Here is a 27,863-nt window from a genome sequence, read left to right on the forward strand (position 1 = left end):
CTGAGGCTTAGAGAGGCAAAGAAATTTGCCCAGGGTTACAAAGCTAACAAACAGGAGATCTGAGATTTCAAGATCCTTCTGAATGAAAAGTTTGTACCTTTAACAACTACGAAAAAAAAAACATAAAATAAAATTTGTGATAACATATCAACATACTGCAAATTAGCACTAGGAAATGGATAAATTAATTGATAGTGATATTGAAAAAGTAGCTGGTATTATGGAACTCTACTGCATAATTGGATAGATTTTAATTTCTCTGTCATACAGCTTCTCTTTACTTCCAAAAAATCTGTTTTCATAATCCTTTACCAGTATATCAGAGCATATTTCAGATTTTTTGAATTCTAAAGTATTTTATTTTAATACAAAAAAAGAAAACAAGAAAACCAGGGAGGCTTAGAAAATAGTCCATATCTTAGATTTGAAAGGCCTCAAATTAAAGACAGGAAGAAAACCTAAGAGTTCTCATATATAACTGAAATATATGTGAGATCAAAGCCATTTAGATTTTAAAACCAGCATTACTTATAGAAAGTCTAGGAACTAAACCAGCTCATCTTTGAAAGTTTCTTTGAGTGACAGTTCTAAAGTGTCCAAAAGACAGATTTTCCATTTTTTTAAACTTAACATCAAAGCACATATTCATATATTTATTTATTTAAAAAGAGATTGCCTGTAAAAATTCCTAATGCTCCTGATGTTATTTGAAACACATACACACACACAAAAAAAAAAAAAAAAAAAACCACACACACACACAAAAACCCATAAATGTCTGCCTACCTAGAAAACTGCAGAATTTCAGCCCACAGCACTAACCTAGTATAAGGCAGAACTTCAGATGGAAGTCTTCTTGAAGAATATTACAGTTTTTCTTCAGAGAAATGGTTATCCACAGGACTCTTGACTTTTACATTTATGCTTTTTGTCATGAGTAGCTTATGAAATATTACATAATTCATTTAAAATACATCAAGAATCAGGGAAAAGCACTTCTAGCAATATTACAAATAAAATTCAACAGAATAAGTGGTGTTTTATCAGTCAATCTTAACCAAGGAAAATAATTTTCCAACACTTGGGAAAATTATGAACTCAAGATTTAAGATTGTAGAAGAGTTTACACATCTGTATGTCATTTAATTGACCAATTTCAGTGATTTTAAAACATCTGTACTGATGCTACTGCATTTATAATTGTATGTCTACATAATCCAGTGTTTTGGTTAGGAGACTCTTTTAGGGATTCCGAGAATTAGGAAAACCTAGGTATGGGTTACACTTCAAAAACGTGTAGCTTTGTAGCTACAGGTTAAGTCATTTAAACTTTCTGAGTTTTCTTTGCTTCATCTGTGCTGTAGAGAAATAATAATATTCACCTTTTTCCTTCATGGACGTGACACATCGAGCGGAGGCATGGACCTCGTAGCAGTACAACCTGGGTTCAAATCCAGGCTTTCCCCTCTGCACCAAGGCCATGCAAGGCCTTGGATATGCCCCTAAACCCTCTGAAGTCTCATTTTCCTCATCTATAAATTTAGAATAATACTCACCTAGTAAGATATGAGGATTACAGAAAATTTATGTAAACATTTGGCACTTATTAAGCTCTCCATAAATGGTAGCTATTAATGCTTATGGACATATTTGGTAAACTACATTTTATATGTATGGTATTATTAACCTGTTTCCTTAGATATATAATTTCCTAGTGACAGACTAAACACATTTCTGCCAAATAGTAGTCTATATATATGAATATATTTTCCCTTAAGTTTTAAAATCTTGCTGTGATAGTCTTTGTGAAATTTGTTATGAGACCATGATATTAGCAAAACTCGAAACAATGAGATCTTTTTCTTTCTTCCTCCTTTGCTGTATTTCAGTCTATAGTCTTCAGTGAATTTTCAATCCATCCATCCATTCATTCATTCATTCATTCATGCATGCATTCATTCAACAAACACCTACTGAAGGCTTACTATGTTATAGGATCTATGCTAAGGGTTATATTTCAGGAAGAATTAGCCTATATATTTTACTACAGGTGATTTCATTAAATATGATGTTATTATGATAAATTATTTCAGTAGTATAGAAAAGTTGGCATAATAGTTTATGTAAATTGTAAAGGGAATTAAGAATATATTTTGACAATATGTTACATATTCTTCAGAAAATCATTATATGCAATCTCTTTTCACAAAGGTTACTATATAAATTAAATACATCAAAAGCGTTGGCCAGGGGCGGTGGCTCATGCCTGTAATCCCAATCTCAGACCTTTGGGAGGCCAAGGCAGGTGAATCACTTGAGCTCAGGAATTCAAGATTAGCCTGGTCAACATGATGAAACCCTGTCTCTACAAAAAATACAAAAATTAGCCGGGTCTAGTGGTGTGTGCCTGTAGACCCAGCTACTTAGGAGGCTGAGGCAGAAGAATCATTTGAACCTGGGAGGTGGAGGTGGCAGTGAGCCAAGATCATGCTATTGCACTCCAGCCTCGGTGACAGGAGTAAAATCTTGTCTCATGAAAAAAAAAAAAAAAAGTATGAGGATAAACCAAAGAAAGGAATTTAAAAATGGAAACAATTTTAAAAATAATCATAGTTGTAACTCAGTCTTAAATTGTCTTTTGGAGAAGATTCTAAAGGGTTTTATATCTAGAATAACTTGAAAATGGGCCACAATTGGAGACAATTGAGAAATCATTCTTTTGTTTTTACTTTATTATCCTTAACAGTCATAAGCCATAGTCTATTTCTACCAATGGAAGCCATCAGAACTTCACAACAACTGGATGTATAAATTTCTATGATATTCTAAGTCTTTTACTTTAATAATACTATATCATTATAAATACAATCATTTTTAACAGTAATTGAGTGCCTCCAATGTGCAGCAATTGCAAATTGAAAAACAAAACTACAAGATGAGCACAGCAGGGATCAGTAAACTATTGCCGGTGGACCAAATGTGGCCCACCAGCTGTTTTTGTAAATAAAGTTTTATTGGAACACAGCCTGATCCATTTGTTTACATGTAATCTATGGCTGTTTCTTGATATATTATGAGTTGAGTAGTTGTGGTAGAGATGCTATGGCCTGCAAAGAGTAAAATATTTATGACCTAGTTCTTTATGGAAAAGATTTGCCAACCCCTCCTTTATAATAAAGGTATTAAATGATATTTATACCAATTTTGAGTATCCACATAAATTAAGAAGGAATTAAAGGAGAGCCTGCCGTACATTCACCTCCTTTTAGCTTATGCCTGATGCTCCACGGACAGACAAGAAGTAGGATAAATGCTATACTTTTGAAGACAAATTCTCTACAAGCAGTTCTCTCTGGACTATGGGAACACGACTATTCCCCACTGAGATAACAAAAATTCCCATTGTTAAGCCACCAAACAAATGCCTACCAGAGTTGTATAATTTTCCTTCCTTTTAGGAGCTGGCAATTTTAGCTTATGACTCATTTTTTGTTGTTGAAAATATTGTGATTCTTAATATATGAATAAGCATCACAACTAATTTAAAATAGCTATTATTGTTACAATTAAAAGAGAAGAAAACGCACATGTGTTACCTGTGTGTTGTTCTTCAATCCAGACTTGCAAATACATGAAGAGGAGTAGCCCAGCTACTCCAAATATCAGCACAGAGAGGAAGACTTGTTTGGGGTTCATGACCATTTCAAATGGCTGCATTTCTCATTTCAGAATCTGAAGACCACACGATTTGTTTTCCTGTAAAACTTCAGTCTTTCCTTGTTCTCTAAGGGCCCATTCCATAAAGTAACCTAGAATTTTAAAAAGAAATCTACATTGTACATGTCTGCTAACATTAATTCTCAAATATGGTACAAATATGCAGTATCTCAACAACGCTGAAGACTTAATGTGCACACCAATGCCCTGAAGACAGAAAAGACTCTAGAAGGTGTTCTTAGAATGGCGATTTTCTATTGCATACTTTTGTCTTATCTAAGGAATGTATTATCCTACAGTTTATAAGTAACATCCTAACATTTAGTTAGGCAAAGTCTGGCCAGACTTCAGTCCTCCTATATTGTAAAGTGTAAAGTAAGGTTTGGGATAACTTAAAATAATTGCGAGTAGGAAGAATAACAGAATGGGTTGTTAAAGGATGGGTTTTGAAAAACATGTTTGTAGAACGTAAGGAAAAATCACCTCCTGTGTTAAGAATATATAAAGTTCAAAAATGGAAGGTGTACTCTATCATTTTTCTCTCATATAAAGTAACAGATTTCTCCAATTTAAAGGGCACATTTAAAATCCTTCAGAGGAATAAAAAGAAAAATATTAAAAGGTCAGGGTTCAAGGACCCCTCCCACAATAACATGAAATCACTGAAATCTACCTCAGATTACAGAAATCTACCTCAGTAATAAAGAGCTATTTTATTTTTTAAAAATACTGAAGACTTTTAGAACAATCTTGTTTAATATAATCTTAACTTTTTATTTAAAAAAAATCACATCCATTTTTGAGAATCTGATGAAAATGTGAGTCCTCTCTTTAGAAAAGTATAATCACATACAAAATCTTGCATAAAACGGCAAAGTGTTCATGTACCTTCACTGAAACCCACATTAAGAATCCCCCTTCCCCAGTGAGAACACATGGATGCAGGGAGGGGAACATCACACACCAGAGCCTGTCAGGGGATGGGGGCAAGAGGAGGGAGAGCATTTGGACAAATCCCCAATGCATGCGGTGCTTAAATCCTAGATGATGGGTTGACAGATGCAGCAAACCACCATGGCACAGGTATACCGATGTAACAACCTGCATGTTCTGCACATGTATCCCGGAACTTAAAGTAAAATAAAATAAAAATAAACATAGAAAAAACAAACAAACAAAAAGACTCCCTGTTCCCAATGAACTGCCACACAAGTATGCAGTAACCTGCCTGGTGAGCTCACCTGGTGAGCAGCCCTGCTAATGGGACCAAGGTCATGGCTTTGTATCTAACGCTGGCCAGAAACCCTGGCTCTGTTCCTTGGCCACAGAACACAACCCCTCTGGGTGAGCTGAATAAATGTTTCTTCAGTGTGAAGATACCATGCACATTGCTGCATCAAAAAGTTATCTCTTCTATTCCATTGCCTCAAAATCTTTGAGGAGAGTCTTTGAGGAAAAATACTGATTTTGCCTGTTTAGGAGGTGTTTTATGGGGTGCCAGTTAAAAGTTAAAAACTGCTGTGGGAAATTGCTTGTCTGGTTAAAGGATAATATTTAGGTATTCTTGGCAAAACCAGTTTTCAGGGCTGGTGAGGTGGCTCATGCCTGTAATCCTAACACTTTGGAAGGCTGAGGCAGGAGGACTGCTTGACCTCAAGAGTTCAAGACCAGCCTGGGCAGCATGGTGAAACCCTGTCTCTGCAAAAAATAAAATAGATTTTAAAATTAGCCCAGCGTGGTGCCATGTGCCTATAGTCCCAGCTACTGGAGAGCCTCAGGTGGGAGGATCACTTGAGTCCAGGATGGTGGAGGCTGCAGTGAACCATGATCAGGCCACTGCACTTCAGCCTAGGCAACAGAGCGAGACTCTGTCTCAAATAAAAAATAAACAAACAAACAAACAAACCAAAAACCAAACTATAGCTGATATCCATGATACCACATTTAACTTTGTGGTGATAGAATTCCTTATCTCTTAAAGGAGCTCAAAAAGTGGCCTCAGAAATCAAAACATGAGATGACTCAATGGGAGCCCTCCTGTCACCCCTGAGTTTCTATAGTCCTTGGGGCTGGCATTTCCCTTGAGCCTGAAAGGCTGTGGCTGCAGTGAGCTGTGACTGTGCCACTACACTCCACCCTGGGCAACACAGCAAGATCCTGTCTCAAAAAAATAAATACAAAATAAAAAACCAATTCTCACACAAATGGGCTTCAAAGACACTATAAGAAGTCAGAACTGGAAGAGAATGTACTAAGTAATTAGAATGATTTCTTGATTGGGAAAAAAAACCCACCAAACAGTTAAAAGTTTTTATGCAGAATGAAAAAAATGTCATGTCGTGAATACTTCTCTTCTGTTTTTTGTTTTTGTTTTTTTTTGTTTTTGAGATGGAGTCTCGCTCTGTCACCCAGGCTGGAGTGCAGTGGTGCAATCTTGGCTCACCACAACCTCCACCTCCCAGGTCCAAGCAATTTTCCTGCCTCAGCCTCCCGAGTAGCTGGGACTACAGCTGCGAGCCATGCCCAGCTAATTTTTGTATTTTCAGTAGAGACTCAGTTTCACCATGTTGGCCAGGCTGGTCTTGAACTCCTGACCTCAGGCAATCCGCCCGTCTCAGCCTCCCAAAGTGCTGGGATTACAGGCATGAGCCACTGCCCCTGGTCTGAATACTTATTTTCTTTATATTTTAGCTCTGACCTGGAAGGGGCCAGGGTAAGAGCTATTTGTCAGCGCTACCTAAGATGCTTTCTCAAATCCAATTCTCTGAGTTCTCTGAGGAAGGGGCAACTGTTTAACACTTCACTAGTGCTTTTGAGGATTTCAGGCATTTCCTTGATTCAAATAGTAAAGAAAGTTTTTAAATAAGTAGAAGAGTAGAGAGTATTATCATACTGCTTATTTGATGGGTGATACTTTGCTCTTATATTGAATCTAAACTAAAATATTACGGGTTTCCAAACATATGTAACAAAGAACAGTTCCTAAGGGAGATTTGCAATTTGAGGTGTTCCAAATTGAATCCCTCAAGGGAAGCTATGAAATGAAGCCAGCTTTCTCTTCTCTTGATGCTGCCATTAAACAATGAACAGACATAATTCCTGGGTACATAAGAAGATTCAGATAGGAGGAAACCAGTTAAACAAAATCTAGTACTAACAAAGAAATAGTTGTTTACAAGAAGAAAGAGACTTTTACAATCTGTCTACATAATTAAAACTTATCTCAGAAGAGAAAAGGCTAGAAGAAAACTCGTAAATCAAAGCAGAGCCATGAACCTGTGGGAATGGTGGGTGTAAGAGACAAAAGGAGTACTCCTTGGGGGTTTGCAGAAGAAAATTATTACCTATGACGCTAAAAAAAGATTAAGAATTTGCCCTTCCTTTCTTCAGGAGATGTTGCTATCCTCTGACATATCCTCCTGGGTGAGAAAGCAGTAGAAAACCCATAATTGTTATTATGGCAGATGTGAGTAGGATTGAGTGATTAAAGCCACAAGGCGGAAAGACAATCTGGTGTAAAATGGAGAGATATGTTTGATTTTCTCCCATCTCAGTCCATTAACCCAACGTTGGCGTTAGGAAATGGCTCTCATTAAACAAAGGTGAGGTAGTAGGAGCAGCAGGATTGCTTCAAGCAAACCTGAAGGTCAGCTGTGATGGGAAAACACACCTATTTGGAAATCATATATCTATCTCCAAGCCTGCGGAAAAAGTGCAGACTACTGGAGATTGAAATTACTTGGAATAATGCTGCTTTTTGTATGAGCATTATACATTTCCACAGCCAAAGGCTTCCTGTATTTTGTACAACTCCTTCTTCTCCCTTCCCATAAACACAATATCTTGAGCCTAAAAGGTACTTAACAACTTGTTGCATTGAATGGAATTTGGAGCTCCAATAACAAAATACAGGTAATTGATACTTTCTATAGGTGTATTTGTAAATCCTTAGTCCTAACCTCCAAATGAAGAAATACGAAGAAATACTAAAAGATAGGGTCTATGTTTCTTTGTTTAAAATATTTTCATTTACATATCTTTTTGTTTATTTCTAACAATTATGAAAAGAAATATAATCATTTCATTCTGTCATCTCTATTCCAAAAGTTTAAAAATTATTTTTTTAAATAATTGTGGCTACAAACGGAAGTAATTTGGGACTTAAGTATAGCAATAAATTACTTGCTGAAGGCAATTCACATAAAGGAATTCATGAGTTTCCCAGTTTAGCAGACATTTATGATTTTAGGGAAGGAGTGGTGGGTTTGAGGGAAGATCGGTTTGGACCAAATGATGCAGGCAATTTAGCAGAAAAGAAACCAGGAGTCAGGGGCTTGTTGTTCCCAGATGAGTGTTGGTAGCCCACTCCTTCTCCCACTTCCATAGCAGCTGCACCATCCTCTATCTCCTTCCCACTCTCGGAGTAAACAGAGACCAGCAGGGATGAACTCCCTCCGTTTACTACCATCCCTTACAAGTTTACCTTCATCAGTCCACACCCACACATCTTTGCCTCTGTCTCTGAAAAGCTAGAGTCCTCACTTTTGCCACTATCTTTTCCAGGTTCCGGTGAAACGCAACTCCATCAACACCTCCCCAGTCCGATCTTATCCTCAACCTCTTTCCCCAGTGACTCCTTCCTCTGTAAACTCCTCCAGCGATCACCTATGTAGGTGTGTATTTACCTGGACACTGTTCTGTTCTATTGATTCAATACTATACTATTTCTTTTTTTTTTTTTTCCAACTTATTTTAAGTTCAGGGGTATAAATCCAGGTTTGTTAAATAAGCAAATTCAGGTAACAGGGGTTTGTCATACAGATTATTTTGTCACCCAGGTATTAAGCCTAGTACTCATTAGTTATTTTTCCTGACCCTCTTTATCCTCCCAAACTCCAACCTCCAATAGGCTCCAGTGTCTGCTGGTCCCCTCTGTGTCCACATGTTCTCATCACTGAGCACCTACTTATAACTGAGAACATGCAGTATTTGGTTTTCTGTTCCTGGATTAGTTTGCTAAGGATAATGGCCTCTAGCTCCATCCACGTTTCCACAAAGGATATGATCTCATTATTTTTTATGGTTGCATAGTATTCCATGGTATAGACGTACCACATTTTCTTTATCCAGTGTATCACTGATGGGCATTTAGGTCAATTCCATGTCTTTGCTATTGTGAATAGTGTTGCAATGAACAAACATGTGCTTGTCTTTATGATAGAATGATTTATATTACTGGGTATATATTCAGTAATGGGATTGCTGAAGTTGTCTTTACAAACTATTTTCAGCTTTGTTTGTTTTTACATTGTATTTTTCTGAAACTCTTACTGAATGTTGACACCTTTCAATATACCTCACAAGGTTTTCAACTGCTCTGCCATTTATTTTCAAACGTTCCTTTTTTCTTAAGCAGTAATCTGGGTAAATTCTTCTGAGCCATTTTGCAACTTAGCAGTTTCTCTGTCTTTATCTATATCTTAGTGTTTATTTTGCCTGTTGTATTTTTCCTAATGCCATATTTTTTATTTCTTTTTTTTTTTTTTTTTTTTTTGAGACAGAGTCTCGCTCTGTCGCCCAGGCTGGAGTGCAGTGGCGCGATCTCGGCTCACTGCAAGCTCCGCCTCCCGGGTTCACGCCATTCTCCTGCCTCAGCCTCCCGAGTAGCTGGGACTACAGGCGCCCACAACCGCGCCCGGCTAATTTTTTGTATTTTTAGTACAGACGGGGTTTCACCGTGGTCTCGATCTCCTGACCTTGTGATCCGCCCGCCTCGGCCTCCCAAAGTGCTGGGATTACAGGCGTGAGCCACCGCGCCCGGCCATATTTTTTATTTCTAATATTTTATTCCTACTTATTTCATATTCACTTGTTCAAGTTTCATTTTTCTTTGCTTTTCAAGTTATATACCCTTTAATTGAAAATTATCCTTTATCTCTTTGCATATTTAAAATATATTTCTAAGTTTTTGTCAGACTGCAATATAAAAGTTAAATTTTACTTGTGGCCTTTCTTAGCATTAATTTATTTATTTTAAAATCTGATGTTTACATTCATTTTAGTGAAAGGCTTTTGATTTTTTTTTCTTCCTCTTTATCTTCTTTTTCTCTTTGTCACTTCCTTCCTTATCAAACAATTTGGCAGTTATCTCCAAAATGCTCTTTGGGCTTTTTTTCAGAGCTGTTTTCCCATCGTTGGCTTGGTGTCCCCTGAACCAGAGTGACATTGGTACTACTGTAGACAAGAGAGTTAGCCTGGAGATTAGCTGGTTTTCCAGTGCTTCTGTGTCTGTGTCTGAGTCTGCTTCTTTAAGCCTAGCACATTCTAAACACTACAGCTCCAGGTGGAGATTGCTACCATTCTTTTACTTCCATCTTCTTTCTCATTGGGGCACAGATTGGTACCTTAGTCCCTGTCTTTGTCTTCAGTGAGCCTGCCTCCCAGCTCTAACTTGGGAGTTAATCTTCTAGCTGTTCCAGCAGCTTCCAAATTTAAAGTCTAACAGGCTTACAATTTCAACCCATTTCACCATTTTTGTTAGTTTACTTCTGTTCTTGACTTTGAGTCTGGTTATGTCTTCTTGTTTTTTCATTGTTAAATTTGATCTGCCTTTGGTTTGTTTAGGGAGCAGACTAGAATACTCAAATATAAATACACTTGTCTTTCTTGACCAGAAACCTTCATGTAACTTTTCAGTCCTAATTTTCTTTGTCTGTAAAAACAAGTCAATAAAATCTGCCCTATGTTTCCAACAGCTTTACAAAATATTAAGTAAAACAGAATGTGATGGTCTTTTAGAAAACTATAAAAACAGTATGAAATGTATTATAAAGCACCTTAGTATAAATTGGCTTAAGGGGTTTAGATTTTCATTTGATAGGCTTGGTAGGCACATAAACGTTTTGAAAATGTATTGTTTCTACCAACCATAGTAAAATTAAACTGTGGTATGTAGTTTGTAAAATTAAACTGTGGTATGTAGTTTAATGATATTTAGTCAATTGTGGGCATTGGTTTATTTAAAGGGAAAGAAACTGAGATAATACTCATGTAGGTCTTTGTAAAATGTATAACAACTATAAATAGTAAGTATTTACTATATAAAGAATATAACCTTTGTCATTTATTATTTACTGGTTTAGAAGTTAAATAACCCCATTTTAATCTATTTTAATATTGTGTAATTCCTGAAATTTTGTAATCATTTCTATACATTTTCACTCAATTCTCAAAAAAAGTGGGATTGTTTAAACTTTGATTTTGAGATAATTTTAGACTTACATAGACGTTGTAAAAATAGCGCAGAGTCCCTGCATACCTTTTATCCATTTTCCTCGAAGGATAACACCTCACATAAGCACAGTACAGTTACCAAGACCAGGAATTAGACAATGGTACATGTGGCAAGCAGAATAATGAGTCCCCCAAAAGTTCCTAATCACTGGAACCTGTGAATATGTGACATTACATGGCAATGGAGAATTAAGTTTGCAGATGGAATAAAGTTTGCTAATAGGCCAACCTTAACATAGGGAGATCATGCTGGATCATCTGTAATCACAGAGTCTTGAAGAATGGAAGAGTGGGCAAAGGAGGAAGTCAGAGTGATGTGATATTAAGAAGGACTGGACTCACTTTTGTTCATTTGAGGGATAAAGAAAGGGAACCATGAGCCAGGGAATGTAGGTGGCCTCTAGCAGCTAAAAAAGACAAGGAAACAGATTCTACCCAGAGCTATAGAAGGGACTGCAGTCCTGCTGACACCTCAATTTTAGCCCTGTCAGACTTCTGACCTACGGAACTGTAAGACAATGCATTTGCATTGTTTTAAGCCACCCAATTTGTGATAATCTGTTATAGCAGCAAAGAAAATGAACACAGTGCAATGCCATTTGTAAAGTATCATTCTGAAAGAAGACAGTAGTAAAATCGCTTTGAATGGGTTAAATCCTGCTGGGATTTTTTCCCATATTTTTCAAATGGTTTCTCAGATACAGTGTTTCATGGGCTATTCCTGTAATAACTCAACTATTCACTGTGTTTTGTCATACAGAACACAGAAATATATCCTTTTTCTAGACACTAATTTATAGGTGCTTCCTTATACATCTTGTTGCTTGGATTTTCTCTATAATTTATTTAACAGGTATCTTCTACTTTTAGCTGTTGTGATTAAGATTTAATTATAATTAAAATTTTTAACAAGACAAGACTTTGCCTTTATATTCTTTGTTTTAGAAGAAAAAGTTTTAAACTCATATTTTACATTCTAGTATTCAGGGTAGAGTCTTTTTTTTTTTCTCTTTTTAAGCAACAATAGTCTATCTTTAAAGACAGCACAAGCTAAAACCAAAGGCCATTGTACACATCTGCATTAGAGACTGGAAAAACACAGAGGTTATTGCCAAATGATTTGTTCATCCCATCCCTCAAGTCTGCTTGTTCCCCATTCTAAAGATTTCAAAGTTTTAAAGAATTTAAAAGCATTAAATTTGGGTGAAAGAAAAATATTTGACATTTGTTTAAACACAGTCACAAGAATATGTAGCATGCACTTACATGCCAGTTAAGCGTCATCAGGATCAATGTTAACCAACATATGTTGAGAATCATCATTGCATTAAGTAACATGTAAGGTACCTCTGGACTCAAATTATGTTTTATTAAAGAGACCAATGAAAATAGAGATAGAAGATTTTAAAGGGAGCCCTTTAAAAACTTTTTGGAGTCCCGGGATTTGTCTGTGGTGGTACAAAAAAAATGGTAATATGGGTGGACATATCTAAGATGACTTGAAGGAGTTAGTGAGGGATGTGTCTGATGAGCTAAGATAACTATGGATTGGGTAAGTCAGTTAGCAACTCAGATGAAATAATCAAGTTTTAGTTATGTCATAATTAATCATGTAAACTAAAAAGTGCTGAATAAAGCTCTTGAATAAAGACCATGATTGGGATCCATTGTGTTATAACCGATAGAAATGAGTAGGTTACAAGCAGAAAGTGGAATTAAAGGATACTGAAGTGGATGCTGTGTTGCTGCTCTGATATCCATTCTGCTCCTCTGTGTGGAAGTTATACAGTTTGGAATGGATTGCCCCCACCTCCAGCTCCAGCAATGGGCCTGATATAGTGTAATCCAACAGTGTAATCCTATGCTCCTTGTCAAAATAGTTGGTTCAGGAATGACCACTTACATTAGTTTCCTGTGGCAGACATAAATTACCACAAATACAGTGGCTTAAAACAACAGAAATGTATTCTCTTACAGTTCTGGAGGCCAGATGTCTGAAATCAAGGTGTGATTAGGGCCACACTCCCCTTGGAGGCAAGGACAGAATCTTGTTTGCCTCTTTAGGTTTCTGGTGACTCCAGGCATGTGGTTGCGTAGATCTAGTCTCTGCCTCCCACTTCACATGGCCTTTTCCTCTCTCTTGCTTTCCCTTTGTCTCTGTCTCTGTCTCTCTGTCTTTCTTTCTCTCTCTCTCTCTCTCTCTATCTGTGTGTGTGCGCGTGTGTGTGTGTGTGCCTTTTCTTCTGTCCTGTATCTTATAAAGATACTTGTCCTTAGATTTAGGGCCCATCCAGCTAATCCGGCATGATCTCATTTTGAGATCCTTAACTTAATTACATCAGCAAAGACTCTTTTGCCAAATAAAATCACAGGTTCTGGGTGTTAGAATGTGGACATATCTTTTTGGGGTCACCATTCAACCCACTACACCAGGTGACTCAGGGTTTCCCAGGCTGCAGTGATTGTTTTGTAGGTGATCTGAGAATGAAGCTCAGAGCCTCAGTTGGTTGGTTATGGGAAGTAATATTTTATCTCCTAGTGAATGTGAATAAGAAAGCATGTAGTTCCTGCTGTTGCTGGCAGCTCTCTGACTGCCTTGATGAAAGCCAGTCTGAAAAATAAGCCAACACAGAGGAGGCTAAGCTGAGAAACCTGCAGAGAAACAGAGGAAAAGCTCTCACTGGACCCTAATTAGACCCACCCTGCCTCTGAATTTGTAAATTAGGCAAGCCAATACATTTTTATTTCTCAATTTTATTATGAAGCAATTTTAAGGTATAGTGATGGAACTAAAAATAAGCGCTAGTTAGGGTACAGCAATTTTTGCAGAATAATCAGAAATAAATGAAAATAAATATGCTAACATTTCTTAAGCAGTTATTATATTCTTGGTGCTACTACTCTAAGCATTTTATATTGATTATTTAACTTAATTTTCACAATAACCTTGTTTTCTTTTCAGACAAGAAATCTCATTTAAGCACATGGTCAAATTCAGGGTTCAGGGAGAGATAAGGTAAGAGGTACGGATGGAGACAGACCACAGAGGGCCTTGGTGTCTAAATTATGGTGATTACATTTGTTCTGTGGACAAGAAGAATGAATAGATTTGTGCTGTGGACAAAGGAGTGGAATGATCAGCTTTGCTTTGGGGGAAGATCACCCGGACACGGTGTGCAAGCTGACTGAAAATAAAGAAGGCCACAGGCATTCAAGTTGACAGATTAGCAATTGGCCAGGGAATCACCAGAAAAGAACTATACTAGATTATAGTACAATAGAAAAATCTTTCTGTCCTTTGGTTTATATGCACATCTTGCCTTGTTCTTGGAGGAGGTTTATTACAGCGGTTCAGTATGCAGATTCTGGAGCCTGACTGCCTGAATTCAAATCACAACTTGACCACTTACTAGCTCTGTGACACAGCTCATTAAGTAACCTCTATGTGGCCGGGTGTGGTGGCTCATGCCTGTAATTCCAGTACTTTGGGAGGCTGAGGTGGATGGATCACTTCAGGTCAGGAGTTTGAGACCAGCCTGGCCAACACGGTGAAACCCTGTCTCTACTGAAAGTACAAAAATTAGCTGGCGTGGTAGTGTGCTCCTGTAATTCCAGCTACTTGGGAGGCTGAAGCATGAGAATCCCTTGAGCCTGGGAGGCAGAGGTTTCAGTGAGCCAAGGTCACGGCATTGCACTTCAACCTGGGTAACAGAGTGAGACTCCGTCTTAACAGAAAAAAAAAAAAAAGTAACCTCTGTGTGCTTCAGTTACATCTAAATTGGGGATAATAAAAGCCCCTACCATATGAGGCTGCTGCAAAATAAGTTAGTACATGTAAAATATTTAGAAGAATGCTTTGCCCATAGAAATGATCTACAACATTAAGATGTTAATATCTTTATATTCCAGATGCTTAGCACAGGGACAGCTACATTGTAGGTAATCAATAATTCTTTGTGGAAAGATTGGATACTTTTACTTCAGGAGACAGTCTATTTTTACTGGTAGAGAGGTTTAGTCTTTCAATTCATGCCAATTCAAATCAATCAATAAACACCTATTAGGCCCAAATATGACTAAGGTCCTGTGCTAGAGAATGTTTCAAAGCCAAAATGAGTAAGATGTAATACCTGATCTTCATCAGAGAATATTTGAACCTATCTCTTTATAATTTGTACAGGTTGCTCTAGTTGAGCTTTCTGGAACAACTCATAACAAATCTGTTTTCTCCTTTACATGAAAGACTTTCCAATTATTGAAAACAATTATCCTGTCTACACTTAATCTTTTTTATTCCAGGATAAACAATAAATATACACAATTCCTTCAGCCATTTCGTATGGGACATGGTTTAGGAGCATTCAATCAGTTTAATCATCCTCCCCAGATATATTCTAGTTTGTTAATGACTTTTTGTAAATCCAGGGCTCAGAAATAGATACAATAATCCAAGGATGATTAAATGGACAAACAGTGTTATGAGAATCAGCACCATATAAATGGTGGCTAAACTTGAATGCATCCACAGGTAAAATGGGAGAATAAAGCAGGTTAAATGTTAGAACCTTGGGGGATTCTTTCAGTTCACATGACATGAAAATACAAGATATAAAAAATAATTCAAAGGAAAAGATCATGAAGCAGGAAACGTATTATAAAAAAACATGTGATTAAGAAACCAAGATAGGATATTATCACACAATATCCATGAAAACAAAGTTTTAATATACAGTAATAAAGAAGTACAAGGAAAGGATTTAAGGAATAGTAGGAATGAGGGTTAACTATGAAATATGGCCAAAAAAAAAAAAAAAGTGAAAAAAGATGAGCCTGAAAAGATGATTTTGCCAGTGTTGACAGTATTGAGAGAAAATCAAAAAGGACCAAAGGATTCTGAAGAAAGGAACTGAAAGATGAGAAATTTAGTATCCCTCCCATTAGTTTGAAATGCCAGAAAAGAAAAAGTGTATGTGAGATATGCCCTTTAACCTTAAATAAAAATAAGGTATTTTGCGTACTATGTATATAATCAATACTAATTTAAATTTTCATTTTCTGTTTCAATGATGACAGTACATGAGTTTTTCACGTTGATTAAACAGAAGAAATTTCCTTTCGGGGGATGTAGTATCATACATAAAATTGAGTGAGTTTGGTGGGGTGTTGTGACTGAAAATAGTGAGATATTCCATAAACAGGATAATGCAGGAGAAAGAGACAGAGACAAAGATTTTTAAAAGCTTCATAGCATTACATATATTTTCAAAAGATCTAGAAAAAACCAAGTAAACAAAAATGAGCAGCCAAGCAGCATTTAAGAGTTAATAGGCAACAGAATGCTAGAAAGTCATTTTGATCTCTCCACATACTTCATATGAGTAAAAAGTAGTTCAAATTAGACTATTAGCCACAATACAAAGCAGGATGGATCAAGCTGGTTTTGAAATACAAATATTTACAGTAAAATAGCAACTTCTGCACTTAATGTCAAATAGTTAAGGCTACATCTATGCAGCAAATTATTGTGACAAATAATTTATACAAAATGTTTGGTATTGCTCAATATTAAACAGTGTCTAGATATATTTTCAAATAATATTTTTATGGTGAGGTAATAAAACGTAGATAAATATAATTGTTTTGGTTATTATCTAGATAAAATGTGTTTATATGTCACCTATATATTACATTATTTCTAAATTCCCCCTTCTGCTCATCACATAACAATAAAATCCTTCTAGAAGTATTATATTCATAGAGAACCCTCCTTCCTTATGCCAGATATGTGACATAGCTATTTCTGTTAATGATTAGCAATCAATACCTATTTGGAAGATTGATTTTTTTGCTTCATCATATATTATCTAGGCATCTGATGTGTTGTTATTGTAGTGTGTCTTCTATAGAAAGAATACTGCTTTCCATACAACAGTAAAATTCAATGGCTAACATAAAACTCTATAAACACTAGAAGTCTGTGTATATTCTGAAATTAATATGATATGTTTCTTATAGATAAAGTTTGTGAGCCACGAACTCCTTGTTAGCTTCAAGCAATCACTGCAAATATTTATTAAGTTCTACTATATGCTCCCTGTCTTTCCTCTCGTTTCACATTCTAGCCCATGTGTGGTTAGCCTGCAACCATTTAATAGAGAAATAGCATGGACTAAAACAGCAGAGGTCCTAATCCAGAAATCTTGGTTTAGAAAAGAAAACCAAATTAAATCTGCAAAAATATCTACGACAAGAAACCTATAGGAAGCTCTTAAGTCATTTTCAAAAGCCACACCAAACAGTGCTCATATTGAAATTTCAAAGTAACTGCCTAAGGTAGTTACTGAAATAAATATATATAGAGAGAGAAGCCTAGAATAATGCCAGCGAATCAAAGCAGAAATAATATATAACTCTGAAAATTAACATTCCAGAAAAACAACCTTAAAATACAAAACATGCAAAAAAAAAAAAAAAAAAAAAAACCAAAAAAGAAAACCAAAAAAACTGCATTGTGAAACTTTAAGGATACTATAAAATTATAAATAATTAGTGATAATTTTAGTGTTATCAATATGCTGGTTAATTTTAGTTAGTTAACTAATCAATGAAGAGAATTTCTAGTGAAATGGGGGCATATTGGACTCATGCATTGATCTCTATCCCTCATCAAACCCCTCTAAAATGAAAGGGAAGGAATTAGAAAAGAAATACAGTTACAAAATATATATAAGAGAAGAGAGAATTTTACAAGAGAGACATCACAAAGTTTTATAAATATAGAATGCAGACAAAGGAGTGATAACTAACTTTAAAGATCATAAAAGCTGAAATGGAAGTTTTTTCATAGATACCAACAAGAAGCAAGATGTTCTTTGCTATAAAATCCAGGAAAGGTAGACTCAGAAGAGGGAAGGCAAGAGAGAAGGCAATAGATTATCAGAACAGAAGCAAGGCAAAGAACGTGGGGAAAAAACAAAACAAAGTAAAACCAACAAGTTAAAATAACTATATGTTAGAGCCTCAGAAAGATAAGAGAAAATTTGGTTCCACCAAAAGAAGAAAGGTCCTATATTTAATAACAAGACAAGAAATCAGAAAAACAAACAAACAAACGCTTTTGCAAATGAAAAATGTAACCAAATGAAAAACTCAGTATATGAGTTGGAAGATAAGTTAAGGTGATTCTTAGAAAGCAGAGCAAAAGAACAAAAAGATGGAAAATTGAAGAGAAACAAAAGCCAGGAAATGGGATTAATTTAAGAGACTCAACATCTAAGTAATAGGAATTTCAGACAGTTAGAAGTGAGAAAACAAAATGAAGAAGACCATTAATGATATAATTCAAGAAAATTTCAGGGAATTGAAGGACATGAGTTTCCAGATCTAAAGAGATCACTCTGAGTACTTAGCAAAATGGATAAAAAAATAAATACACCATGGGACATTGTCTTGACATTTCAGAACACTGGTAATAAAGAAATGGTTCTTTATGTTGCTGGAGAAAAACAAACAGATCACATGGGGAGGATCAAGAATCAAAATGGTGTTAGACTTGTCAGTAGCAACACTGGAATCTAGAATAAGGCAGTGGAGCAAGAATGCTTTCAAAATTCTCAAGGAAAACAAGTATCACTTAAAATTCTATTAAATGCTGCCAAATTCTATCAATGTGTCAATCAAGGTTGTGTGTGTAAAATAAACATTTTCAGACAACTTCTTAAAATACATACCTTTCAGAAAGCTACCAGAGGACCCAACAAAGCAAGGGAGTTAGATGAGAGGAAGAAATGGGATGCAGAAACCTGATCTGAAAAAGGTGAAAGAGAAAAGAATATTTTGATTGGTTGGAAGGATGACAGCTGTGTAACAGGTGTAGAGGGCAAACATTTCAAATTGGAGCAGAACAGATGCTTGGGAGACTGTTTAGAAAGATAAAACTGGCAGACAAGATGGTTTGTCTTAAAATCTGGACAGAATATTTAGACAATGATGAAGAGCTTGCTTGGATAAGTGATACAAACTTAGAACTTTGAGCATATGAAAGAGTAAGATACTATTAACTTTAGAGAAAATGCAGAAAAAGAAAAAAAATTAGATGAAGCTGCACAGCTAAATCATGTATAACATTTACACAGTCATGATAATGAAAGCACTGACTCTAAAAAAAAATGGTATCACTATAGTGGAAGAATAGGAGGGTTGGAAGGACCAGGAGATACATGTATGGCTGAATGAAGAAGGAAAAATGACTAAATCCTCTCCTCCCATGGTGGGAAGTCAGTAGATAAAGCCTAAAACTAAAATATCAAGTTCCAATATAGATATTGTTGAGAGATAAAAGTAAGCACGATATATAAAAGTTCACATGACTCATAACCAGCAGAGCCAGAATCCAAACATAGGCTTGTCTGTCTCCAAATTACATTGTTTCTGTGTCCCCTGCTAATAAAACTTCTGTAGTGATGCCAAAATTATGAAATGTATCAAAAATCAGTTTTAAATGAGCTAACTTTTTATTAGTTACAAAAGGGGTTGATTAAATAAATGATAACCTAAGTAACCTAGTGCTACTATCTTAAGAAAACATTGTATTTTCTAACACTGGCAAATAGTTTTACATCATTAACCCACATCTAAGTACTTACAAAAGTGGACATCCACACTGAAATACCACATAGAACTTCCTTTTTTAACGGGTAGCTACAAGTCCTTGCTATCACAAAATATATCTTCTGAATTCCTGATCCCTTTGTGACATTTTACCTGCAGACTATTGTGAAAGGTTTCACAATCCTGGCTTCCATAGTGGTGATTTTTGCTTTTTCAACCTTAAACAATCTCATCCCTTTTTCTTCTGTCTTGGAGTTCTACCCTTCTTTCTCTTTTCTGTTTAGTCCTCCAAAAAATGATCTAACTTCTCAAATAGGAAATCTCAATCTATATTTCCAGTTCCAATAACTCATCTGTTCTGGTCTCATATTTCTAAATGCCTACTATTTTCATTTGTATATTCCACCATTTCTCACACTTCTTAATTTGTCCAAATTTCTTATGATCACAAACAACGTTCTTCCTGATCTAGCTGTTGATCACTTCGTTAATTTTATCATTCATACCTCTCCCTCAAACTCTACTCTCCAGCAAAACTAAACTATTTAAATTCTTAAGAACTATCTGCATTCTTTTTTTTGTCTCTGAACACATGAACACTCTCTCCTTTCTTTTTAAGATCCTACACCAACCTTGGGCTGATCTGTGTTTGTTCTTTAGAACTCATCTTTGAAATGATGCTCATAGAATCCTCTATGACAAGGACAGTGCCTTAGACATAGTGAGTGGAACAGAAATATTTATTGAATAAAAAAATCAAAAAGACTCTCGGGTAGATGGTCTATCTCTAGATAGTCTCTTCAGTTCAACACAAATAATGGTGCTTCATTAATCTTTCTTAAACATTGCTTTTTAACTATTTTTCATTTGCCTATGCAGGGGAGGAAAAATTTTTTCCTCTACTGTTTTAGGGCTTTTTTTCTTTTTCAGATGGACCTAATAATTAAATTGGCCTAAGATCAACAGGAGAAAAACATACACATTTATTTAATATAAGTTTTATGTGGCACAGAAGCCTTCATAGGGAAATGAAGACCCAAAGATGCAGTCAGTGATGAACATATGTACTGAATTAGACAAAGAGTAGGACATTAGGAAAATGTGACAAGGCAAAGGATCTAGGGGTAGATTCCTTAATTCAGTGGAGAAATGGCTCGGAGCATAAGGATTAGTCTAAGTTTGATTGCACAGATTTTCCTAGGCCTCAACTTCTTGTTCTTGATGATTTTAAGAGTGACGCTTTCCTTCTGGTAAAGGAAGGACATCTTTCTCTTAGGAATTTCATCTCCTGCTTTTGAGAAACAGAAGAAAGGTCAGAGTGATCTTTTTGCACCTGCTGCTTTTCAGATGCTTTTAACTCACCATAGTCAATTTGTCAGAGTGGCTTATTTTTAACTCTTTACCTAAAAAGCCATCAAGATCCTTATTCAAAGTGGAAAACTCTTATGTCTGCCTTTCTAGGTTCTTCATAAAGTGGTCACTATATCTCTGCAACCTAATGTCCAACTGCCCCGACATAAAGCCTCCTTCTGGCCGGGCGCGGTGGCTCACGCCTGTAATCCCAGCACTTTGGGAGGCCAAGACGGGCGAATCTCAAGGTCAGGAGATCGAGACCATCCTGGCTAACCCGGTGAAACCCCGTATCTACTAAAAAATACAAAAAAAACTAGCTGGGTGAGGTGGCGGGCGCCTGTAGTCCCAGCTACTCGGGAGGCTGAGGCAGGAGAATGGCGTGAACCCGGGAGGCGGAGCTTGCAGTGAGCTGAGATCTGGCCACTGCACTCCAGCCTGGGCGACAGAGCGAGACTCCGTCTCAAAAAAAAAAAAAAGCCTCCTTCTGGTGTACTGACTCCTGGGCCCTCCATGCCCATCTCCATATCTATCAATTTGTTTTTGCTCTCCACTACATCTGTCATAGAACTTTCTTCCTTTCAGATTCTCAGTCCTAAAACAAATGACTCAAGGCCGATGTCCCCAGAAAGTCTTCTGGGAGTTACTCTAGCATACTCTGATGATAACAGCAATACTGTAGTTGTCATTCATCAAATATATTTTGAGGACCTATTATTACACAGGCAGTGTTTACGTATTGGGATACAAAAGTGAGCAGGAGAAAAGAAAGAAGTTATAACAAATTGAACATATGATTACAAAGTGTGACAAGTGCTAAAATCAAGAAGTAAGGTAGAGAATATTGGGTAAAGGGCACAGGAACTTCTTTGGACATTTTGGTCAGAGGAAGTATCTTTAAGAAGGTGATATCTAAGCTGCGATCTGAAGTATGGGAAGGATCTAATCATGGGCAAAGCTGTAGTGAAGGAAGAGAGGTTTCCAAATAGTGGATCCCCTATGAAAATGCTCTGAGGCCGGGCGCGATAGCTCACACCTGTAATCCCAGCACTTTGGGAGGCTGAGGCAGGCAGATCATGAGGTCAGGAGATCAAGACCATCCTAGCTAACATGGCGAAACCCCTTCTCTACTAAAAATACAAAAAATTAGCCAGGCATGGTGGCGGGCACCTGTAGTCTCATCTACTCGGGAGGCTGAGGCAGAAGAATGAGGTGAACCCGGGAGGCAGAGCTTGCAGTGAGCCGAGATCGCCCCACTGCCCTCCAGCCTGGGTGACAGAGCTAGAATCTGTCTAAAAAAAAAAAAAGAAAGAAAAAAGAAAAGAAAATGCTCTGAAACAGAAAAGAACTTAACTAAGCATCCTAAGGACTGAAATAAGACAGTAAGACAGTATGGCTGGAGCTTCATGAATGAAAGCAAAGTGGTCTAGAATGAGCTTAGAAAGATAGGCAAAAAGCCTATCAAGTCTGTGAGGGCAATTCTAAAGGGAAACAGATAGGCGTTGAATGGTTATAATCAGAGGAGTGAAAAGATTATACCTATGTGTTTTTTGTTTTGTTTTGTTTTTTGTTTTTTTTTTTTTGAGTGGGAGTCTCACTGCCTCAGCCTCCCGAGTAGCTGGGACTACAGGCGCCCGCCACCACGCCCAGCTAATTTTTTTTCTTTTCTTTTTTTTTGTATTTTTAGTAGAGACGAGGTTTCACTGTGTTAGCCAGGACGGTCTTGATCTCCTGACCTTGGGATCTGTCCACCTCGGCCTCACAAAGTGCTGGGATTACAAGCATGAGCCACCATGCCCAGCCTATACCCGTGTTTTATGATCATTCCTGTTGCTGTAGGAGGAATACACTGAGAAAGAAGCTAATTAGGAAGGAGGCTGTTATAATCTACAAATACAGATAATGATGATGACCTGGCCAGGGTAAATACCAGTAGAGATAAAGAGAAGTGACAGAATTTGAAATTATTTTTTGAGATGACATTTACAATATAGGTAAATTTTTGAAGGAGTAAATCAAGAGTTCAGTTCTGATCTTGTTGAATTTTAGATATTAACGAGAAAACCAAGTAGCGGTATCACACAGGGAGTTGAATATGTAAGACAAGGTCTTTGTGGTAGATAGAATTATGAGAGAAACCTCAATAGCCCTCTATAATCCCCTCCTCTTGAATGCAAACAAGACCTGTAATTCACTTCTAATGAAGCACTTGAAAAAAGTAAAGAAATTTTGCAGAAATAATTAATGTTCTTAATAAGTTGACTCTGAGTCAATGTAAAGGGAGATTACCCTGGGTGAGGCTGGCCTAATAACTTTAGCCCTTTCAAAGAGGGACCAGGACTTCCCTGAAGTTAGAAATGATCTCCTGCTGGCCTTGAAGAAGCAAAAAGCTACATTTTGAACTTCCTATGGAGAGGGGTGTCCTCTAGGAATTGAGGCCCTCAGTTCTACAGCTGCAAAACACAAAATTCTGCCCACAAGTTCAAGCTTGGAAGATAACTCTGAGTTTCAGATGAGAATAAAACCCAGTCACAGTTTGATTGTAGGCTTGTGATATTCTCAGCAGAGAATCCACTTAGGTTGTTCCCATACTCTTAACTCATAGAAACTGACATGATATATGTATGTTGTTTTAAGTTGCTAAATTTACAGTAATTTATCACACAGCAACAGAAAACTAATACAAGCTCAAAGGAGAGGTCTAGGCTGAATATATAAATTTAGGAGTCATAAGCATATAGATGATCACTACACTTTGATTGCAAAATTAAATTTACTAGAAATATAATTCTAAACTTATATGCACCTAATAACGTGGCATCAAAAAGTGTATGGCAAAAATTGATAGAACTATAAGAAATGGATAAATTCATCATCAGCATTTTTAAAATATACTTCTTTCAGTATTTGATAGAGCATTCAGACAAAATTAGTAAGAAAATAAGAATATTTGAATAACAGACTTAAAAACTTTATGTAATGGACACACATAGCATACTATTTCCAAAATGTAGGAAACATATATTCTTTTAAGCAGCAAGAAGCAAAACAAACCCAAACGACATATATCAGCAGTATGAGTCCATTTTTATAAAAGTCAAAGATAGGCAAAACTAAGTAAGATTTGCTTGAGGCAGGTACATATGCAAAACAGGGAACCCTTAACACAAAAATCAGGAGCCTGGTTACCCCTTGAAGAGAGAGAATGAGAGGAGAACACAGAAGGTATGCTGAGACAATGATAAATTCCCTTTTATTTTCCTTATTCGATTTCCCCTTGCAATAGGTGGGATATGAGCAGAAGTCATACACATGTCTTCAAGGCCTGGTCCCTTAAAACATCCTATAAAATTCTCACATCATCTCTCTTTATTTCATCTGGAGAGGAACCAGGGCTTGACTTTGAGGCAGTGAAAGGTGGCAGAACTGCTAAATGGAAGTAACCCAGATCCCTGCATGACTTCATGGAGTAGAATTTCTCCACTGATCCTCATGGAATTGTGTCATGAATGTGAAACAGGCCTTTATTGTATTAAATGCCTGAAATATTTGGTGAGTCAAATCTCCCCTGATTAAGCAGTGAATCTCCCCTGACAAAAGTAGGACACTTCAAAGATACTGGAAAAATTCTTTCCCTTTTGTGTGATAGTGAATACATGGCTATTTATCGTTTATTATTCTTTAAATTATCAATATATGTGATTTTACTTTAAACATTAAATAAAATATTTAATGCAAAAAAGTGGCAACCAGAACTCTAAAACTTCTGCTATTGATGAAATAAAGGCTTTTTTACTCTACCTCCTTTTTGTGGAAAAAAAAGAAAACAAAAATACAAAGTATAAAAACAACCAACTGTCAAGTATACCTGCTAAATTGTGTAAAATCTGGAGGGAAAAGAGAAGAGAACAAGAATCGACACATCTACCCTCAAATCTTGAGCTGGATATAGATTTTTGTACAAATAACATTGTAGTCCCAAAAGACTGTCCATCAAATCTTACCGGAACACTGGGACATAAATAGGTTATAAGGAAGGTGTATGTTTTCCTACTGAAACTCAGAATAATTGGGGACGTCAGGCTGAAGAAAACAGCACACTCTCCTACCATTTTTATTAGCTATGTAGTGGTTTCCCAGATGAGGATACTGTGGGAGAAAACAGAAAAAAAGGCCATGACTACGAAATCACAACACAGTGTTAGGGGCTTTGCATGTTTCCAACTTGAGGGTAAGTGAAATACACTTGGTGACAGAGGATATTCTAAACAAGACCCACACTGGAGCTGCAGGCTTCCCATGTACAACACCTCTACATCATTACCCCCCTTCAAGAATGGAAAACAATCAAAAAATGGCTTATGGACTAGAGGCTCAGGCAAGAGGAAAGGGTGGGCATGGGGAGGACATGGATTAGGCACAAAGGAATGCAGGAGGTAGCATTATATGAGTCTTCCTAGAAGAAACTCCTTGATCATGAAATCTATTTATTCACAAAATAAACTAAAATAACTCGGAGAAAGAGGAGTGAAAAGACTGGTTTTGTGCACTGATTACATTTAAATGTGAAAATACGAAACATAATAAAAATGTAACCAAAATCTAAAATGAGGAAAGGAAATTGAAAGATTCTATACTTCATTTTTATTTTCGTAGTATACAGTAAAACTGACTTGGTGGGGAGAGTACAGTCCTATGAAGTATTGTAAATGTACAAGGTTCATAAAGAGAACGTGGTTGTTTCACATTTTATTTTACCATGAAAGTGTTTTTTCTAAACTGGTCAGTAAATACCACAAAAGGTAAAACATAAAATAAAACGAACAGTTAATCATTGAGTTCTATATGCAATATCAGGAATACTTGTCAGGTAATGATTAGGTATTTACTTATTTCCAATAATTACGATTTCCACTGTAATTTTGCTTACTTCTGAAGAGAGGTTTTATAGTTCTACTTTGCTATTTCTTCTGTGATTGCAATGTTTTAAAACACGCACAAATAAAACAGCTTCATTCTCTATTGTTTTACTTGTCCTTTCTGAGACTTTAGGTAAAATGACCTATTAAATATCGTGAATGAAAAATGGTTATGTACTTGGTCTAGAGGTCTGCAATCTGTTTGCAGGGAATTCAAATATAACATCTAGAATTATTCCCCAAGGCACAGTCTTTTGCATGGATTATCAAAAGGTTCCATTTGTGCAAAGTCTTATTATCATATTTGTATATTCAATAAACTTAGAGTACAAATAGCTTCCAGCTAATAATTACCTACACAAATTGTTTGCATAGCTGTTTTCTTTTAATGTCAAATTCTGTATGGAAGTCCACCTTTCATACTGCTATAAATTCAAACAACTTTTAACTTATGTTATTCATGGTCTTGGAACTTTTTAAAAATATGTGAAATTAAAATGTATTAACAGTTTAATAAGATAACTAAATGCGATTTTATCCAGTTTTCTTGGGTGTTGAATTTCTTAGTGGTATGAGTGTCCTTTGTCTTACCACTGATATAAATATGAGTAGCATGGGAGTGGGAGGGGGATAAAGGTGTAAGAGCAAAGCTCTTATATTATTACCTTTATTTTAAGATAATCAGTACTTCTTAAGAACATGTTCCATCTCCACAACAATTTGTTACTATTTTCTTCTTATTAAAACAATATCAAGTTTAAACTGATTACTAATATGTCTCAATATAAGCTGAAGATGACCTGTAATTTTTTTAATAAGGAGATTCCATCATAGTGAATTTTAACCTCAGGATAGTGTAGGCTGGCTAACTACAGGATAGTGTAGGCTGGCTGTAGTTTCTTTTCAGAAACAAGAAACTCTCCCTCTTTGCTATTATGTATAATAACTTAACAACTTACTATATGAAATATGAGGGGAAATAACTATCCATATTCTTATCTTTGGTTTATTATATTATACATTAAGATACATGATATATTGTATGTTAAGATATAAGAAGATCTACACATTTTCTTTTTATCATATACCAAAAGGCATCACTCCACTTGCTCTGATCAAGTTACCATATATATCTGAAGGAGCCCTACATATTATCTTAGCACCATGCAAAGTATTCCTACAGGGACCTGATTAGAAATATTATATCATATGCTTTTACAGTATGAGGAATATTTAAAACATTTAGTTTGAAGTTAAAATTTTCCTGAAGAAATAAACTTTTATTTACAAATTTGTAAATATTTTTATTTAACCTCATTTACTTTGTGCCTCTCATAGAACCTGAACTCGATGGATATGTTTTGACTAAATCGAGAGCTTTGTCTTCTGATATTTGTATACCTGTGTTATTGGGCTGTAAGTATCTGCTTCTAATACATTAGCACTAACAGTGCTTGCCAGTCTTCCTGAAGTTACAGAGTTCAGGATCGTAAATCTCGCTGTGGGCCCTGGCCAGATCTATTCTACACTGCAACTGCATTCTGCTCGGTTGTAGACATCTTAGTGAAAATCATCAGTAATCTCATACTTTGTAGGCGAGCACCAATGTTTAGGAAAGACATGGAAGAATAAAACACATATTGCCATAGAGGACTCATTTCCCTTTAAAATTTCTCATGTTGAAAAGTTCTCATATGTAACTGGAAAAATGAAAAAAATTATTTTATCTAATATATGCTGATATTATCATATTATGTATTGCCTCCTATATTGCCTGAAACATATTCTTCTAAGGTAACTTTTTCTTTGGTGTTTAGATATAAATTATGAAATTATTATAGAATGTTGAATGAAGATATTTAGATACTTTAGAGAAGACACTCTGTTAATCAACTTTCAAACATTTAAGTTCACTTGAATATATAAAAATTATTTCATCCTTTGGATAGCTAACTTAAAATGATAGGATATTTT

General features: G+C 36.1%; 1 protein-coding gene across 2 annotated transcripts in view; it reads right to left on the bottom strand.

Moving 5' to 3' along the window:
• The window catches only part of CHST9 (carbohydrate sulfotransferase 9), a 281,990-nt gene that overhangs the window by 242,724 nt on the left and 11,403 nt on the right, over window positions 1-27,863 (bottom strand). For both annotated transcript variants that reach the window (XM_017951647.2, XM_017951646.2), the window contains exon 2: window positions 3,597-3,809. In XM_017951647.2, the coding sequence (XP_017807136.1) occupies window positions 3,597-3,717 (121 nt within the window). In that variant the 5' untranslated portion in view covers window positions 3,718-3,809. The remainder of the gene's footprint in view (window positions 1-3,596; window positions 3,810-27,863) is intronic.

This window comes from Papio anubis, chromosome 19, assembly GCF_008728515.1.
Source record: "Papio anubis isolate 15944 chromosome 19, Panubis1.0, whole genome shotgun sequence".
Lineage (NCBI taxonomy): Eukaryota > Metazoa > Chordata > Mammalia > Primates > Cercopithecidae > Papio > Papio anubis.